This window comes from Stegastes partitus, unplaced genomic scaffold, assembly GCF_000690725.1.
Source record: "Stegastes partitus isolate 25-593 unplaced genomic scaffold, Stegastes_partitus-1.0.2 Scaffold180, whole genome shotgun sequence".
Classification (NCBI taxonomy): Eukaryota; Metazoa; Chordata; class Actinopteri; family Pomacentridae; genus Stegastes; species Stegastes partitus.
In genome coordinates, this window is record NW_007577911.1 from 671847 (window position 1) to 689202 (window position 17356).

The following is a 17356-nucleotide window of genomic DNA, read 5'->3' on the forward strand; positions in this document are numbered from 1 at the left end:
ACAATTTAGAATCACCAAATAACCTCGACATGTTTTTGGACTTGTGGAAGCTAGAGAACCCAGAGAGAACCCACGCTGCATGAGGAGAACATACAAACTCCACTCAGAAAGATCCTCACCGGGACGCGAACCAGCAACCTTCTTGCTGTGAGGCAACTGTGCTAACCGCCGATCCACCTTGCAGCCCCAATATGAAGATGAAAAGAAAAACTCAAAGCCAAGTTGCAAAAAATCAAGGTAGAGCTAACAGTGCAGAACCTAATTGGGGGAACAGGAAAAGACATGATAAGAGAGTTAATTGAGTTTCTTAAAAAACACGGGACTTCTAATAAGGAGCATTCATTCATTCATTCATTCATTCATTCATCCATTCACTCATTCATTCATTCATTCATTCATGTATTCATTCATTTATTCATTTATTTATTGCCAATCTTGCTCCACACTCCAGTCCGCCAGGTGGCGGTAATGCACCTACATGTTGGATGCCAGCCGCCCAACCAATCAGAAGAAGAAGAGGAGCTGATGGCGTTTTCCTGGGCGGATGGCCTGCTCTGGATTTAGCCTGTCAAAGCTGCATTGTGACAAGAGGAACGTGGGATAAAGTCAGTGAAATGTGCGTTAAGTCGTGTTGTTCTCTAATTGAATGTTGGAGATATGGGATTACGAGATGAGTTTAGGAGCCTGTAGCTCATAACTAGTAAGAATAGTTCTTTAACTGCCTCGCTATTACCAAGCCTACACCAGTAACCTACAAGACACCATATGATCGCTAATGTAAGACACTGTTTACTAATAAACAAACATTTGCAGTTTGTCGTAAGATAAGCATTGCATATTCGTATTACGGTAAAGTGGTAAACTCATCTAAAAGTCACGAATGGAAGACATAAATGTGTCCTCCTGGCTGTTAAACACTTGACTGGATGTGTGATATTAGGTGTTATTTAGCAAAGTTATTTCTAATTTAACCAAGATGCCATGTAACGATACGGAAACTTCTGTAATTGGTGAATTGGTGATTCTAAATATAGATTCACTCCCGGAGGTTGGTTATGTTATCAACTAGTTTTACATCTCCTAACTTAGTCTCCCCGTAAGTGGTTAATTAAAAGTTTGCTTGTCTAATAGCATAGAAGCTAACTGCTGTCAGCAGTGCTAGCTAACTGACGTCAAATGGCAGCCAAGCTAACGGCTAACAACAACTACATTAGCTTTAAGTTGATTTGGTTGGCAACTTCGAATATTGAACACAATTTCCCACTAATTTTAGGTTTTCTTAATTCGTAGCTGACTTGAGAAATATATAATATATATATTTCACGTTGTGCATCCATTTTAAAAGTTTGGCATTATCGTTTGTTGTAAATTTAGCACTTATGCCCCAGTGCTCCTGTGTTCGGTGGTCGAAGCTCACGTTCGCTTCTCAGAAATACACGAATGTTGTGCAGAAATACTTTTAAATCCTGCCCTCCTCTCCAAACAGCTGATTAACGTGTCGAGGTAATGTCCCAGCTTCACGGGGTGTTTTAGTGAAGGACGGTACATGAGTTGACGCTAAATCTTAAAGTCTTTCTGTGAGTTGCTATGACCAGATCTTTACTTTAAAGTTATGAGTACAGTCTTAGGATTCTTTGTCCACAAAGCTAGACACTTGTGAGGCAGGTAGTATCTAAATTGTAGACTTTTGTGAACACCTCTTGTTGCTATTAATAATTATTAACCATTATCTTCCCAAAAATAATGGTTTGTATTTCTGCTGCACATATGTTTCAAGTTAGCACCTCGTCATCTGGCCTTCACATTAATAGTATTTGTTAACTGGATGACACAAGACATTTTAGAAACTTGTTATGGCAAATAATACCGTACTGTTATTACCTTAGTAGTTTTATCAAGCAAGAATGCCAAATATGATTGGATTCCCATTGCTTGAATGTGAAAATTTGATTTTGATTTGATTTTTAAATCTTTTCACTGCTCCCTGGACAAAACAGGACGGAGTGGCTTCCAAACCAATGTATACAGAGAAGCTAATGCTAGTGCTGCTTTAGACTTTTGAGTTTCAGATCAAAGGACAGCAATGACAGGAATGTAGAGACTGGGCTATACTTTATTTTTTCTACATACATCCAAAATGAAAGCATGTTTGTAGACATTTTTGTATATTACTGAAAAATCAAAAACGGATATTATTTGTAAAAATATCTCCCGCGGCTCTAGTCACTGTGAAATGGCAAAAGTTTGGAACCATAAGGACTCTTCATAGAGTTGGCTGTCCAGCTTTACTGAGCAGGAAGGGCCACGGTCAGGGATACAACTAAGAACCCAATGGTCACTCCAACAGAACTTTGAAAGTTCTATGCAGAGATGGACGATAAGAAGACAGAAGAAAAAGAAAAAAGATTCTCTGGTATGATGAGACAATGGAGCTATTAGGGTCCGAGCAACATGTCCGGCACCAGGCTGATACCGTTCCTACACTGAAACATGGTGCTGGTGCCATCATGCTGTCGAGGTGTTTCTCAGCAGCAGGGACGGGCAGACTGTACAGAAGTGAAGGCAGAATGAATGCTGCCTGATGTGGTGGGGTTCTTGAACCAAACCAGCTCCATAGTGCAGCAACCTGAGACTGGGGAGATGTACAACAGTGAACCAAATGATACTGCCAAGACAACCCTGGACTGGCCTTAGGATGAGTCCCTGACTGTTCTTGGATGACACAGCCAAAGCCCACGCTGTGGATGGACCTGAAGACGACAGTTCATATCAGCTCTAGCCATCTGCTTGCAACACTGCTGTACACAATGTGGAGATTTACTCAAGAAAGCTGTAACTGCTGCCAAAGGGGCATTAGCAGTGTATTGCATCAAGGGTCTTAGAAATTTCAGATTTTGATTTTTGTTAAATTAGCAGAAAGAGTTTTATATGTGCTTATACTCTGTTTACATATCAGTGATGTAAAATACTACTGCTGTTGTCACACTGATATGTTTTGATCTCCTGCCAAAGCAAAAACACGTATTTCACTCTATCATCAACTTACTTTTAGAGGGCGCGGTATCGAAAGAAGTCATAGTGATACAAATTTTTGTTTTATATATATATTCTATATTTTAATATTGCATATGGTTGCCGCTTCGCGTCCCGGTGAGGACACCCGGGATCTTTCTGCGTGGAGTTTACATGTTCTCCCTGTGCAGCGTGGGTTCTTTCTGGGTTCTCTGGCTTCCTCCCACACAGTCCAGAAACATGTTGAGGTTAATTGGTGATTCTAAATTGTCTGTAGGTATGAATGTGACTGTGCTTGGTTGTCTGTCTCTAAGTGTAGCCCTGTGATAGACTGGTGACCTGTCCAGGGTGTCACTTGGGATAGACTCCAGCCCCCTGTGACCCTCGTGAGGATTAAGTGGTGTATGGATAATGGATGGATATACTAATAAACAATTTCATTGATTAATCAAGAAATATTCACAGGGTAATTGTTAGTGAACGTAGGACACACTCACATTCACACCTATGGACGATTTAGAAAGACTCCAGGCTGGAAATGAAGCATCCCAGGACCTTCTAACTGTGAGATGACAGTGCTAGCCACCTTTCCACCGTGTATACATATATATGTACTGACTGTCTACTGAACTACCTTTTACTCTGTTAGTGTGTTTCTGTTTTTAGAGTAATTGACGTTACCTCATATTTCTTTGTACTGCTTGTTTTGTTTAGCAGGTGCTGTTCAGATTCTATGACTGTCTGAGACTTGAACTGGCCAAAGAGAGAAATCCACTGTTCCCCTCCCTGACTTCCTGTTCCTGACCCCCTCTGAAACGTGTCCGCCATCATGAATGAAGTTAATATTATCAGAGAGGGCTGGCTCCAAAAAAGAGGTAAGGAGCATGAGAATCATGTTTGTTTTTTATGCTGAAAGTTTACAGTAAGAAGTAAAGGCTTGTTATCGGTGTCGTGGTAAGACCCTAGAAAACCATAATTGGATTAATGCTACGTGTCAGTTAGATTGAGCTGAAGATTTTTGCTTAAAATTGCATCTCCTTTTCTGATTCAGGTGAATACATCAAAACATGGAGGCCCAGGTATTTCATCTTGAAGAGTGACGGTTCTTTCATCGGCTACAAAGAGAAGCCAGATCTAAATGACCAGACTTCCCCGCCACTCAACAACTTCTCAGTGGCAGGTCAGTCTTTAAGGTGGTAAAACAGAACATTGAACAATGGCCGTTCCTTGACAGAGAGAGCTTTCTTCTTTCCAAAGCTATCCGTTGGGTGTTAGGAGTTCTATACATGTCTGCCCCGATTGTTTAAATCTAATCAGCTTCCTGTTAACATGAATCTTAATTGTGTTTTTTATAGAATGCCAGTTAATGAAGACTGAAAGACCCCGGCCCAATACATTTGTCATACGCTGCCTGCAGTGGACCACAGTCATTGAACGTACTTTTCATGTGGAAAGTAATGAGGAGAGGTAAGAACAGGGTGAAATATCAGATCAGGCAAGCTAATATTTTTAATATGCATTTCAATTTAGATAACATCCTGACTTCCCAACACTTGCCATATTTTTTCAAGCCTAATTGATGTGACATCTGACAACTTCTGGTATTTTGGCTTCTTAGAGAGGAGTGGATGCGGGCTATCCAGTCTGTGGCAAATAGTCTGAAGATGCGGGAACAGGAGGAGGAGGAACCGATGGATGTGTTCGGCTCACCAAGCGAAAGTAGCTTAGAGGAAATGGAAGTGGCTATGTCTAAGAGCCGCAACAAAGTGGTGAGAGGAGTACTAGTTCTATAATTGATGCCATTTGCCCTTTATACTTAAAAACAAGTCACCTTGTCAGCAAGTACTTTGGCATTTCCACAAGCATTCATGGTGTGTATCATTTTACATTTACACTGCGGATCTGAGTAGAATATGATATTTTTATTGTCATTGGAATTTGCAACAAAATTTCACCTGAAGGGTCTGACTGAGGAGGTTCACTGGTTGGTGATCACAGGTGTATTCACTCATGTTGCATGTAGTTTCTACTTTAGGCCTGTATTTAAAACATTTTTCCTAAAGTATTTATGTTTAATTGTTTATGAGAAGAACAAATATACTTATGCAGTCATTAGGAAGTGATGCAGTTTTAATGAATTTGACTTTTAAGTGATGCTGCCCAGCGGTGTGCTCACTTACATTAAGGACTGTATTTATCAGTTTCCGTAGTGGTTTCATTGAACCCAAAAAATACGTAAGCATTGCTACTTATATCAGATCTGTCATTGCCGCGGCATACCATGACAGACGAAGGGACAGTTTGTAATAGTGAGACATTTTTGGGTATTATCCAGAACTTAAATTGGACATTTTGAAGGGATGTGAACATACAGAGACAGATGAGAGAGTACAGGACTGTGAAAAAAAGTATTTGCCCTCCTACAGATATCATCTATTTTTGCATATTTGTCACACTTAAATATTTCAAATCATCAACCTAATATCAATACAAGACAAAGATAACAGTTTTTAAATGATGATTTTATGTATTAAAGGAAAAATACTGTCCAGACCCACCTGCTCTATGTAAAAAAGTAACTGCCCCCTCAGCTACCAAATGAACAAATTTGATTTCTGAAGTGTTTTTCCACCGTGGGGAGGGGCTTCTATCTGTGCATGACTCCTACAGCAGGTCTGGACCACTTGTAAACTTGAGTCATGCTAAAGAAAACATTCTAAACAGGAGGGAACTGATGAATGTGACACGGTTCTTTTAAAGCTTATAAATTGCACATAAAAACAAATCTGTTAGTAGAAGTTATTCTTCTTCTACAATACCTTTTTGTGGATGCATGCAGTGACGTCTTGACTGAACCTTAAGATCAAAAAACATTTGAATTTCACAAAAAAAGCACCAATAACAGGAAGCATCGTGTATCTCAAGGCTCTCTGAAGATTTATATTTTTTCTGAGATGCATGTTTTTAATGTTTTTGTACCAATTGTTATAGTATTAAGATCCCTCTCCTTGTGTGTTTTATAGACGATGAGTGACTTTGAGTACCTGAAGCTGCTTGGCAAGGGCACCTTTGGGAAGGTGATTCTGGTCAAAGAGAAGTCCACTGGAGTACATTATGCAATGAAAATACTGCGCAAAATGGTCATAATAGCCAAGGTAAGTAAGAGGTGCCTGCAAACGCACTTAATTTAGTCTCCAGTCGTCACTCGTATCATTCTGCCGCTTTGCTGCTGCTGTGGGCTATTTGACTCCCGCACACTCATGAATGTATTGATGCAACGTTTCGGTAGTAGACGTCATTCATTTCATTCATCAGGCAAATCATTTCATTTGGATCCACATTCTGAGTCACAAGTCTACCTACAGACGTAGTTGAACTCATAATCATCATGTGACTCCATATTGTTGCCTGGATACCAAGCCTCCATCACTAGTGTCCTTCTTGTAACTTCTTCAGAGGAGTCGTAGGTGTCTCGGTGACCTCCCTCACTAGTCTCTTTCTTGCACAGTCACTCATTTTGGGATGGCCTGCCCCATGTACTCGTGCCATGTTACCTCAATTGATTAATTATGAATTTTACTGTATTATAAGAGATACTCCATAAGTTAAAACTGTTCTTGACTGACTAATACTTTTCCATAACCTTACACAGAGTTGAGTGCAGTGTTCTTATGTCTTCATGGTGTAGTTCTATCCAGCAATACTGATTCACCAGTGACTAGACCTTCCAGATACAGGAGTCTTTATACTACCGTCACTTGAGACACATTCACTGACCTCAAATGATCTCCATTTCACTATTCACGCTTAGTCAGCCACGTAACCAATAATGTACACACCATTATTGGATCGTTGTCATAGCGTCATCTGCTGGCAACAGAAAGTTATAGACCCTACAATTTTACAAACTACTCTTTCAGTAAATTCATGCAATAAATTTTGTCTGCTGCCACGCAGTCTAGGCAAGACATGCCCTGATCGTCCACGTGCTAAAGTATACGTGGGCAAAACACTGAACCCAGCGTTGCTCCTGATGGCACGTGATCACCTTGCATTGTAGCTCTGCCGTGCTATATTTGAGTGTGCGTGTTATTTACACATTTAGACAACATTTAGACCCTTTGCTGGACTCATTGAAACAAAGATAATTTCAGACCAGATTTTCATACCAGTTGTTGCTCTTATTTATATTTAGTATGATATATTTTGTTTGTGTTTCTGACATTAATGTGTTTCTTGGCAGGATGAGGTGGCCCACACAGTTACAGAGAGCAGAGTGTTACAGAACACAAAACATCCTTTCCTCACGGTAAGAAAACAAAAAAAAATCTCCACTTAATAGATAGTAGAAGTCCACAGAAGACCTTCTGGTAAATGCAGCACAGACAGAGCAACTAACTCTTATTGAAATTGTTTTTATGGGCCAAATGGTCCTCAGGTCATTGTGAAAGCTCTCAGGGTTGAGCCCCTTTTGCCACCTGGCAGTAATTTCATGAATGTGTATTGTTAAAGCACACTGTCTAATGGCCATACTGGCAGCATACAGTCCCTCGAGGGATGGCAGTGATAGTGAATCCACTGAATGACATTTATGTTACACTCGCTAAACTAAAAGCTAAATGAAATGATTGTTTTTTTTAAGATTAGCAGCTCCTCTGATCACAAACCTCTTCTGATTAAATTGATTTTATCAGTTTTCATTCGATAGTAATGAGTTGCATTGTAGTACTGCGGAGATTCACGACCTGGATATGTCTTGATGTTTTATTTTTTAGTGTTTTTCTTATTTCCTAATGTTATATTTCCTTGCAGACACTGAAATATGCCTTCCAAACCCATGACCGGCTCTGTTTTGTAATGGAATATGCCAATGGAGGCGAGGTGAGTCCTGACACGCTCCTACCTCTGTCACATGGAGCTACACTAATGTCACTTGGTGACGACAGCATGCCATGCACACTCAGATCTTTATTAATGGTTGGTAAGTGTTTGAACCTAACCTGCCCACACTTCTTTCAGCTCTTCTTTCATCTGTCACGAGAACGAGTGTTCACAGAAGACCGGGCTCGCTTCTATGGCGCAGAGATTGTTTCAGCACTCGAGTACCTCCATTCACGTGATGTTGTTTACCGTGATCTTAAGGTGAGTTAACATCATATCCAGCAGTTCTAAAATAAACACTCTATTATATGTCTTATAGAGAGAATGTAAGGTGGGTCATCTTTTTAGGATGTAGGTTTGAGTCACTGGCTGCTCATTTTTGCAGCTTTCTACTCTCCTCTGCATTACCTTTATCGAAATCCACTTCAACCATCTCTAGGCTAGCAATCTAAACCCTTGTGCTAGACTGTCAAAACCAAATCTCCCTGATGTTCAAAGAAGCTTACCAAACAGTACTTCTTTGTCACTCACAAACATTGATGGGCAAACCGTCTATATGTTTGGATTCACTTTCAAAATGAATCCATAGCCAGTAACATAGCTTAGTGAGCAGATCTATCGTAGTTAAACTTTCTTCAGAAATTTGTAGTCATATCTTTTATCTTTACTCCTGTCCTTGAGAATTATTATAATTATATGAGTGTAATGAATCATTAGACTGAGATCTGATGTGTATGTTATTTCTCTCTGTCACAGCTAGAGAATCTGATGCTGGACAAAGATGGACATATCAAAATCACTGATTTTGGCCTTTGTAAAGAAGGCATTACTCCAGACGCAACTATGAAAACCTTCTGTGGAACTCCGGAATATCTGGCACCTGAGGTAAGGCACATGTTTAACACAGTCACATTGTCCTGCATGTTTAAAGTCTCCACCACATCCTGAAGGCTAGTTAGTGTAGTGTTTGCATCTATAAGGTGGCATAAATTTCGTCATCCACCCAAGTCTGCGAGAATCCACGCAGGCTGTGCATGTGCAGCCCCAAATTTGGACACCTCAGAAATAATCATGTAATCTGGAGCCAGCTGTTGTTTCCCAGTGTAATGCTTTGGGGGATTTTTTTTGACACTGTTTAGGCCCTAGGCTGCAATGTGGCTCGGTGGTTAGCACCGTTGCCTTGCAGCTAGAAGGCCGCTGGTTCACGTCCTGGTGAGGACACCCGAGATCTTTCTGTGTGGAGTTTGCATGTTCTCTCTGTGCAGCGTGGGTTCTCTCCAGGTTCTCCAGCTTACTCCCACACAGTCCAAAAACATGTTGAGGTTAATTGATGATTCTAATTTGTCCGTAGGTGTGAATGTGAGTGTGCTTGGTTGTCTGTCTCTAAGTGTAGCCCTGTGATAGACTGGTGACCTGTCCAGGGTGTCCCCTGCCTTCACCCTGAGTCAGCTGGGACAGACTCCAGCCCCCCATGACCCTAGTGAGGATTCAACGGTGTATAGATAATGGATGGATGGACACTTTAGGCTCCTTGGTACCAACTGAAAGTCATTTAAGCACCACAGCCGACCTGAGTATTATTGCTGAGACTGTTGATCCCTTCATGACCCCAGTGTACACATTTTGTCACGGCTACTTTCTGAAGCAAAACACACTTGACATCAAGGTCATATTGTCTCAGTCTGACTTCTTGCCTCACAAAAGCTGGTTAAAGTTTTATATGTCATTGGTCAGCTTGTCTTGGTTGCTTACTGTTCTGCTCCACAAACATTTATCTGTTTTGTGATGAGGTACACATTGTACACAAAAGTTCTCCCCTTTATCAAAATGATGTCATTCTTATAATTATGACACACTTGAATTTTATTCTGCTCTCTACAAACATGGTGAACATGATGACTGGTGCAAAGGCTGTAGGCAGGTCTCGTTCAAAGCTGAAAAGAGGAATTAAGATTTGCGTAGAAGAAGTGTAACATTAAGCCATGTAGATGAAATATAAATGCTCAGAACTGCAAACTTAGTCACTTTCGACAGCCTGTGTTAAAAAAATCTAAATGTGTTTTCTTCCTCAGGTCCTAGAAGATAATGACTACGGCCGTGCAGTGGACTGGTGGGGTCTGGGTGTAGTTATGTATGAGATGATGTGCGGCCGTCTGCCTTTCTACAACCAGGACCACGAGCGGTTGTTTGAGCTCATCCTCATGGAGGAGATCCGTTTCCCCAGGAACCTGTCACCTGAGGCCAAGTCCCTGCTGGCTGGTCTGCTCAAGAAAGACCCTAAACAGAGGTGTTTGACCTGACTGATGTGACTGTGTGTGAATTGTTTGTTTTTTAATGCTTAACCACTTAATTCTCACATGATCTTGCTTGCACTGACAGGTTAGGTGGAGGTCCCAATGATGCCAAAGAAGTAATGAGTCACAAATTTTTCATCGCCATCAACTGGCAGGATGTAGAACAGAAGAAGGTAAGACATTCTGAGACTTTAGATGAGAAATTGAGGTTTGACTACAGTTACAGAAACGAGAAGGCCTGACTGACTGCTTGGATCTGTAATTCCAGAAACTTTGATTAGCGTTCATTAGCCTTTTTGTCTTTGGACATACCAACAAAACACTGGTTAGATCTCTTTATACAGTTACAGTAAAAAATATTGAACCTCCTCAGCCTCTTAGTCATACTAAAGTTTAATGAAAACATATCAGTATAATCATATTTATACAGATATGCCCTTTGAAACTTTTGTGGGGGAGGCTGGCTGGAGGCTGTTTTCAGAGGGGTGGCAAGATGTCACCACTGAACTTCTTGGGGTGGCACATTAAAAAACAAAGTTATTATCTATTATGCTGTTGTTGCATATAGGCTGGTTAAAAACTGTGTCAGTATGAGAGTTAAGACGTTTCATGCTGATATACTTTAGTTTCTTATTTTACAGTGAATGTTACTAATTATCTGATGTACATAGACTAATACTAGTACAGTTAACGTTTTTTGCTATTTGGGCGCTGTTTAAAAGAGAGATGTAGGGTTTTTGTTTTGTTTTTTTGTGAAGGAAAAAGTTCACCTATAGGCATCATAAGCCTGGGACATTCTTAGAAATATGCATACAGTAAAAACACATCCTGAGACACATCTATGTGATTATTTATCAAAATACAGTCACGTATGGTAAATTAAAAATATCTTTTTGTTTGTATTCGACGACTTGTTGCGATATGTTGGTAATTAATTTATTGATCAGAGAGGTCACATTTTCTAATGTGTTCATACACACAATAATGTCACTGCTGCAAGTATCCTGCTGTGAAACAAAAAAAACTGTCTACTAAAAAAATGAATATGACAGAAAAAATGTCGACTTTTGTAAATAGGTCAGATTTTAATAGTGAAATAATGTTAAGCTAAGCTGAGCTCCTGACTCAGCTGATCATTTTCCTGCAGCAGATAAACCGTGACCTCCAGTGAGACAGCTCACCTGTCTTCTAGCTGTGAGGTGACGGTGCTCACCACCGAGCCACCGTGCAGCCCAAAGATGTTTTATAATTCTACGTAGTAAATGAAGTTACTGTGTTTTTGTGTCATGTACAAGTGGATATCGCACTCTCTTTGGAAACGTTCATATTTATCCTGCTGCTTACTGATGCTGCAGGTTTTTATAAAGACTCCTCCAGACAACCCTGGTCAATATGCCAAACCTGCATGTTTTTTGAAATGTGGGTTTTCTGTGACACCTGGAAAACCCTGAAATGCAAATTTCAAACAGTTTGCAGACCCCTGATCTACCCTCTAGTAGAGATATGAACAATGCCATTGCATCTCAGACTCTGGTCTACATGTAGACACTTTCTACATCCAGCATGTTTGTAACAGAATGGCCACTTTATCAATATTTTCCACTTCCTATCTCAGCTGACTCCACTCTTCAGACCACAAGTGACATCAGAGACAGACACCCGGTACTTTGATGAGGAGTTCACAGCGCAGACCATCACACTCACTCCCCCAGACAAGTGTAAGTATCTCCTGACTGTGGCAAACCTGCCATTACTGATCCAACACTGTCAGCGAGTGTGACCGCTGACTTCTGCTGATTTGTTTTTACAGATAACAGTCTGGACTGTGAGGACCCCAGCCAGGAAGCACATTTCCCTCAGTTCTCTTATTCTGCTAGTATAAGAGAATGATAGCATCTCTGCCCTACACACAGACACACACACATGCACACACAAACACTGAAATACATGAGGTATGAATACTTTGGCCACATCCCCTACAGCTGAAGAAAACAAAAAACAAAAACAGAACCTCCATCTTTAAGGACGTTTTGGCGTCTGACAGGACCAGAGTGCCTTGGCTGGTGGCTGTAATGTTCCGTAGCGCGCCCCTCGTCCACACTACGAACAAAGCCTGGTCACACTGGATGTACTGTATCAAATTGGACTCCAGTACCTTTCTTAGTCATCAGCACAACTGAAAAACACAGTCAGGGCTTAGCCTCCAGTACCGTCAGATGGCTTATAAACAACTGCTGCTGCTTTTTCACTCTAAGCCACCAAACGTTTTTAAACACTTGTCTTTTTATAGTCTTTTTAAAAAGCCATACAGGTCCTTCATGATGTTTTCAAGTGCTCTTCTTCAGACCTGGAGTGTGTGTATCTGTGTGTGTGTGTGTGTCTGTGTGTTGAGAAAACGGGGGCATCAAAATCCAGACTGAATTGTTTAATCAGAGTGAGTCTGTGAGGGCATGTGTTTTGTGTTTCTTTGTACAACGGTTGCCTAATGTGCATCAGGATCAACAAATGAATGGTAACACATGATGATCAAAGTGTCTTTAGGAAAAAACAAAAAAAGTTTGATGAAATGAAAGGTGTGGGTGAGAGAGGCTGTCCTTTTTAAACTGTATGCATTGAAAACAAATTCCTTGTATATTAGTTTGCCCTCATTTCAGAATGTTATCTTTGTAAGTAGATCTGTCAAGGGTGACACAGCAATTAATGGTAATTGGGAACACCTTTATGTACAATCTATATATGTTATTTTTCAAAACCTTTTCGATCTGACCCATTTTTGATCTTACTTGATCAGCGAAATACACACAATCCATTTGATTTAAGCGGCTCAACAAGCACTTAGCGATTTAAAGCAACCTAATTCCCTAAAACCCGTGTTCATAATGTAGCTGTAGGTTTTCTGTGTTTGTGTCAGGTAGTGTCTGCTGCCCTGAGAATCCAAACTCGTGTCCGTTACCAAAATCTGCCTTGAAATATCTTGTCAGAAAGCCTCTGGCTCAAATCAACATTTGGCTCGTTTCACGCTATTTACTTCAACCAAGTTCTTGTGCATCTTTGTATTAAGGTGGCATTTAGCATTTTAGAACACTTGAGAACGTTGACTTTTGTTGTTCAATAACAAAAGTTTAGAAAAACTTAAAATGAAATACCAACAGACATTGTATCGGCACTACTGTTGAAAACAACAGGAGGCTTGCTTTTTCACCAAAACTGAGTTCATCGCTCTGTCAGATATGTTTAGATGTGTAGTGTCTCTCCTCTCCCAGCCTCCAAAGTTAGCTGTATAATATTCCAGTTCACTCACAGATGTTAGATCTGATTGTAGCCTTTTTATGAAAGTTGCCTTTCCTCAGATCAGAATTCACCGTCTTTTGTTCAATTGTGTTGGAGATTATACAAGTTTGAAGCTGTGGCTGAGAGTTAACACACTGTAATGTCTCCTGGCATCTGAGGATTTGTCATTTTTTCCCCCCTGAATCCTCCTTTGCCGACAGTGTTCTGGTGCTTCCAAACTGTAGCTGCTTCTCACACTGGAGTGTGCCACTAGATTTGATTGGACACAAAAACATCCATATAGTTGCGTGCATCAAGAACATGGTTCATTTTAAATGTTGAGTTTGAGTGCAGTGGTGATCTGCAAAGATATCTTTTTTTTTTTTTCCTTAGTTTCAATTTTTACCCTTGGCCATATTACCATTAGATGGAGGAGTGCACTGTTGTGATTTGCAACACCAAGTGTAGTACTATACATTTAAATGGTGTTTGTGCTGCACCGTTGAGTTACCCTTAATAAAAAGAACTTGTGCAGACAGCCCTATAAACTTCCTGTTGCTCACAGAGCCTACCATGTTTCTAAATAATTTCCGTTATTTTTTAGCATTGTCTAGTTTTTCTTCTGGTTTTATCTCTCAACATGCTGTTTTTCTCTCATCCTTACTGTATCTCCTTCACAGATATTCTCAAATTAGGAAAATCCAAAATGGTTGAAAATAATGTATGTTTTTTGTTTCATTATTCTATTCAAGCAATTCATTTCTATTTGTCTGTGAATGTAATTCTGAAAGACAATGATCCAATACACCCTTTTAACTGTCTTAAAACATCCTCGCACTTGTGTCTTGATTCTTTTCAGTATTATCAGCAAATGTGAGATCACAAAAGGCAGAAGTGAAACGTAGGCTGTTGTCTGCCACATATTCAGCTTTGCTCTCTGTTACAAGAACTACCACCACAACAAACTGATTATATGTAATCCCAGGTGTCTTTCCACTACTGCTTAAGACAAACCTTAAACCCTGCTGTAGACATACACTGCTGTGAAAAAGTAATTGCCCCATTCCTGATGTCTTTGTCACATTCAAATGTTCCAGATGATCAAACTCATTTTAATATTAGACAGAGATAACCCACAAAACACAAAATGCAGTTTTTAAAAGTAAAATAAATTAATACATTTATTGAAGATTCATTGAAAACCTATATCAGCCCTTTGAAAAAGCAATTGCCCCCTAAATGTAATACTTGGTTGCGCCACCCTCAGCAGCAACACCTACAGTTAAATGTTTGCCATAACTGGTGATCAGTCTTTTACATCACCATGGAGGAACGCTGACCCACTCTTCTCTGCAGACTACTCTTAATTTGGCCACATTCGATGGTTTTTGAGCATAAACTGCCCTTTTCAGGTCTTGCCACAGCATCTCAATTGGATTCAAGTCCAGGTTCTGTGGAAGCCAATCAGCCCCAAACCATCACACTGCCACCGCCATGCTTCACTGCTGGTATCATGTTCTTCTTGTGGAATGCAGCATGAGGTTTACACCAGATGTAACGGGACCCATGTCTTCCAAAAAGTTCCACAGGATGTTGTCCCAGAAGTCTTGGGGCTCATCCACATAGTTTTTTTTGCAAGTACCAGATGAGCCTTTATGTTCTTTTTGTTCAGAAGTGGTTTGTACCTTGCAGCTCTCCCATGGAGGCTGTTTTTGCCCAGTGTCCTCTTTACTGTGGAATCATGTATACTGACCTTAACTGAGACCAGGGAAGCCTGCAGTTCTTTTGATGTTCATCTGGGTTCTTCTGTGACCTCCTGGATGAGATGTTGACGTGCTCTTTGAGAAATGTTGGTGGGCCGTCCACTCCTGGGAAGGTTCAACACTGTTCCATGTTTCTCCATTTGAGGATAATGTCTCTCACTGTGGTTCTCTGGAGTCCCAGAGCCTCAGCAATGGCTTTGTAGCCCTTTCCAGACTGATAGATGTCAATGACTTTGTTTCTCAACTGTTCTTGAATCTCTCTAGGACGTGGCATCATGTGGTGCTTTTTGATGAGACCCTTTAGCTTTCCTCACAATGCCAGGACAGGTTCTATTTAGTGATGACTCAACAAGCCTGGCAGTGATCATAGGAGGGTGTGGCTGGTGAAACTGAACCCAGCTACCAAATGAATTTGTTCACCAGCCAATGATTGGATAGGGTCAGCCACCCTGTGCAAGGCTGTGATTGGCTGGTTTTGTGAACGAACGTGCAGGCAGAGTTGAACTTGAACAGATTATCAGTGCTGTGCGCAAGAAAGACATCGCGAGCCAGCGTGAATGTGTCATTGAGTGCACAGAATGGAGATCTGTGAGAACACAAATGACAAAACCGAGTGAAAGACAGCATGATCGTGTGTGTATGTTGATGGTTGCAAACACAGCAGTAGTAGCGCAGAATAGATTTTTGTTTGCTTAAGATAAGCTTTTATTTGCTCAAGATTTTGGTCTGCAGTCAAAATTTGTCATTGCCCACTCAGGATTGTGGCACAAACATAACTCCATACCTTCCCACCATCATGGACTGGTTGCTCATAGGGACTCCAAAGAGAACTTTGGATCATTGGGTTCACCAAGTGCAATGACATGACAATTGTTGTGAATTGTTGATATACAAATAAAATTCTTTCCTCCCTCAGTCCAAAAACATGCTGAGGTTAACAGGTGATTCTAAATGTGTCTGTCGGTGTGAGTGTGAGTCTGTGAGGGATGACTTGATGTAGCACAAAAATGTTATTTTTTCTGTGAATTTCACCATTAAAACTTGTGTAAATCCTATTTTCTTTTCAGGGCAATACATGGTTTCAACAGCATTACTTTACTGTTTGGCAGTTTATGAGCTTGTGTTCCTAAAACTATGCAGAAACACAGAGGAAACTGTTATATATTATAATATTAGGAAATTAACCAGTTCACAATAATTAAAAACCTTTTGCATATTGAAATCCTAATCTGGATTACCCCTGAATAGTTCATCATTAGGGGCTGGATTTGCAGAAGAATAAGAGTGAAAAACTGTTTGGTATATTCACCAGAATGCAAATCGCAGGAGATTTCAGCCTCAATATTTACTCTGTCCACACTAACAGGCTGCTGAGGAGTAAGTGTCCGTCCTGTGGGACTCTGAGTTATGTCACGTTCAGACAACGGAAGAATTGCGCTGTTACGTAACCAGGTAACCGCTCGCTTTCTCTGCTGCTGCGCCGCGCTCCGGACCAGACACACGGGAGCCAAGGTGCTCTCCGACTCTCCCCCAGCAAGGAACATGTGCTGCCGGGGAGCGACCACGCCTTCACGGCCTGCCTCACATGCTGCCGCACACATCCGCCGTCTGCCGCGTTGCATTCATGTCCTGTTGGAATAAACTTAACACTCCCGCTGTTGAAACATGTTATGGTGGTGTCTTTGTGCAGTTGACAGACGGCTCCACACACAACCGGCCGTGATTTTAAATGAGTTGATTGGTGGTTCATGCACAGTTGGGTTAATTTAAGCTTACAATAAACAAGCCCTGCGAAGTAAAAGTATACTAATATGCTGCGTGTGTGTGTGTGTGGGTGGGTGTGTGTATGCAATGCCTAATTAATTTGAAATAAAAGTTTATCTTCTATCCATCTATTACTTTAAAACTATTTTTAGATTAACCTTTTCCCGCTGTGATTTGATGACAATGAGGAGATGTGTCCTTTTCCTGTAGCTTCGTCATAGCGACAGTGTAGATATTTAAATGCACTTTAAAGTGTCTTCTGCTTGTCGGGTTTAACATTTTCCGCAGCAAGCAAACGCACCATACTAGTATCAACGCACGCCTCACGTGGCCTGCCCGACGTCATCACCCAAACACGTGTCGCGGCACGGG

General features: G+C 40.8%; 1 protein-coding gene across 6 annotated transcripts; it reads left to right on the forward strand.

Annotated features, from left to right (window-relative positions):
* The first annotated feature begins 529 nt into the window (after positions 1-529).
* On the forward strand, positions 530-14286 carry LOC103356033 (RAC-beta serine/threonine-protein kinase-like). Of its 6 annotated transcripts, none has more exons than XM_008280073.1 (14): positions 530-616; positions 3727-3887; positions 4064-4192; positions 4368-4479; positions 4631-4781; positions 6036-6167; positions 7256-7321; positions 7825-7893; positions 8032-8154; positions 8650-8778; positions 9966-10180; positions 10273-10360; positions 11803-11905; positions 11998-14286. In XM_008280073.1, the coding sequence occupies exons 2-14, from the start codon at positions 3842-3844 to the stop codon at positions 12075-12077; spliced, it is 1443 nt and encodes a 480-aa protein (XP_008278295.1). In that variant the 5' UTR covers positions 530-616; positions 3727-3841; the 3' UTR covers positions 12078-14286. The 6 variants fall into 6 exon arrangements, with proteins under 6 accessions (XP_008278295.1, XP_008278299.1, XP_008278297.1 ...); XM_008280077.1 differs by having other exon boundaries at positions 531-605; XM_008280075.1 differs by having other exon boundaries at positions 534-616; positions 3730-3887.
* The last annotated feature ends 3070 nt before the right edge of the window (positions 14287-17356 follow it).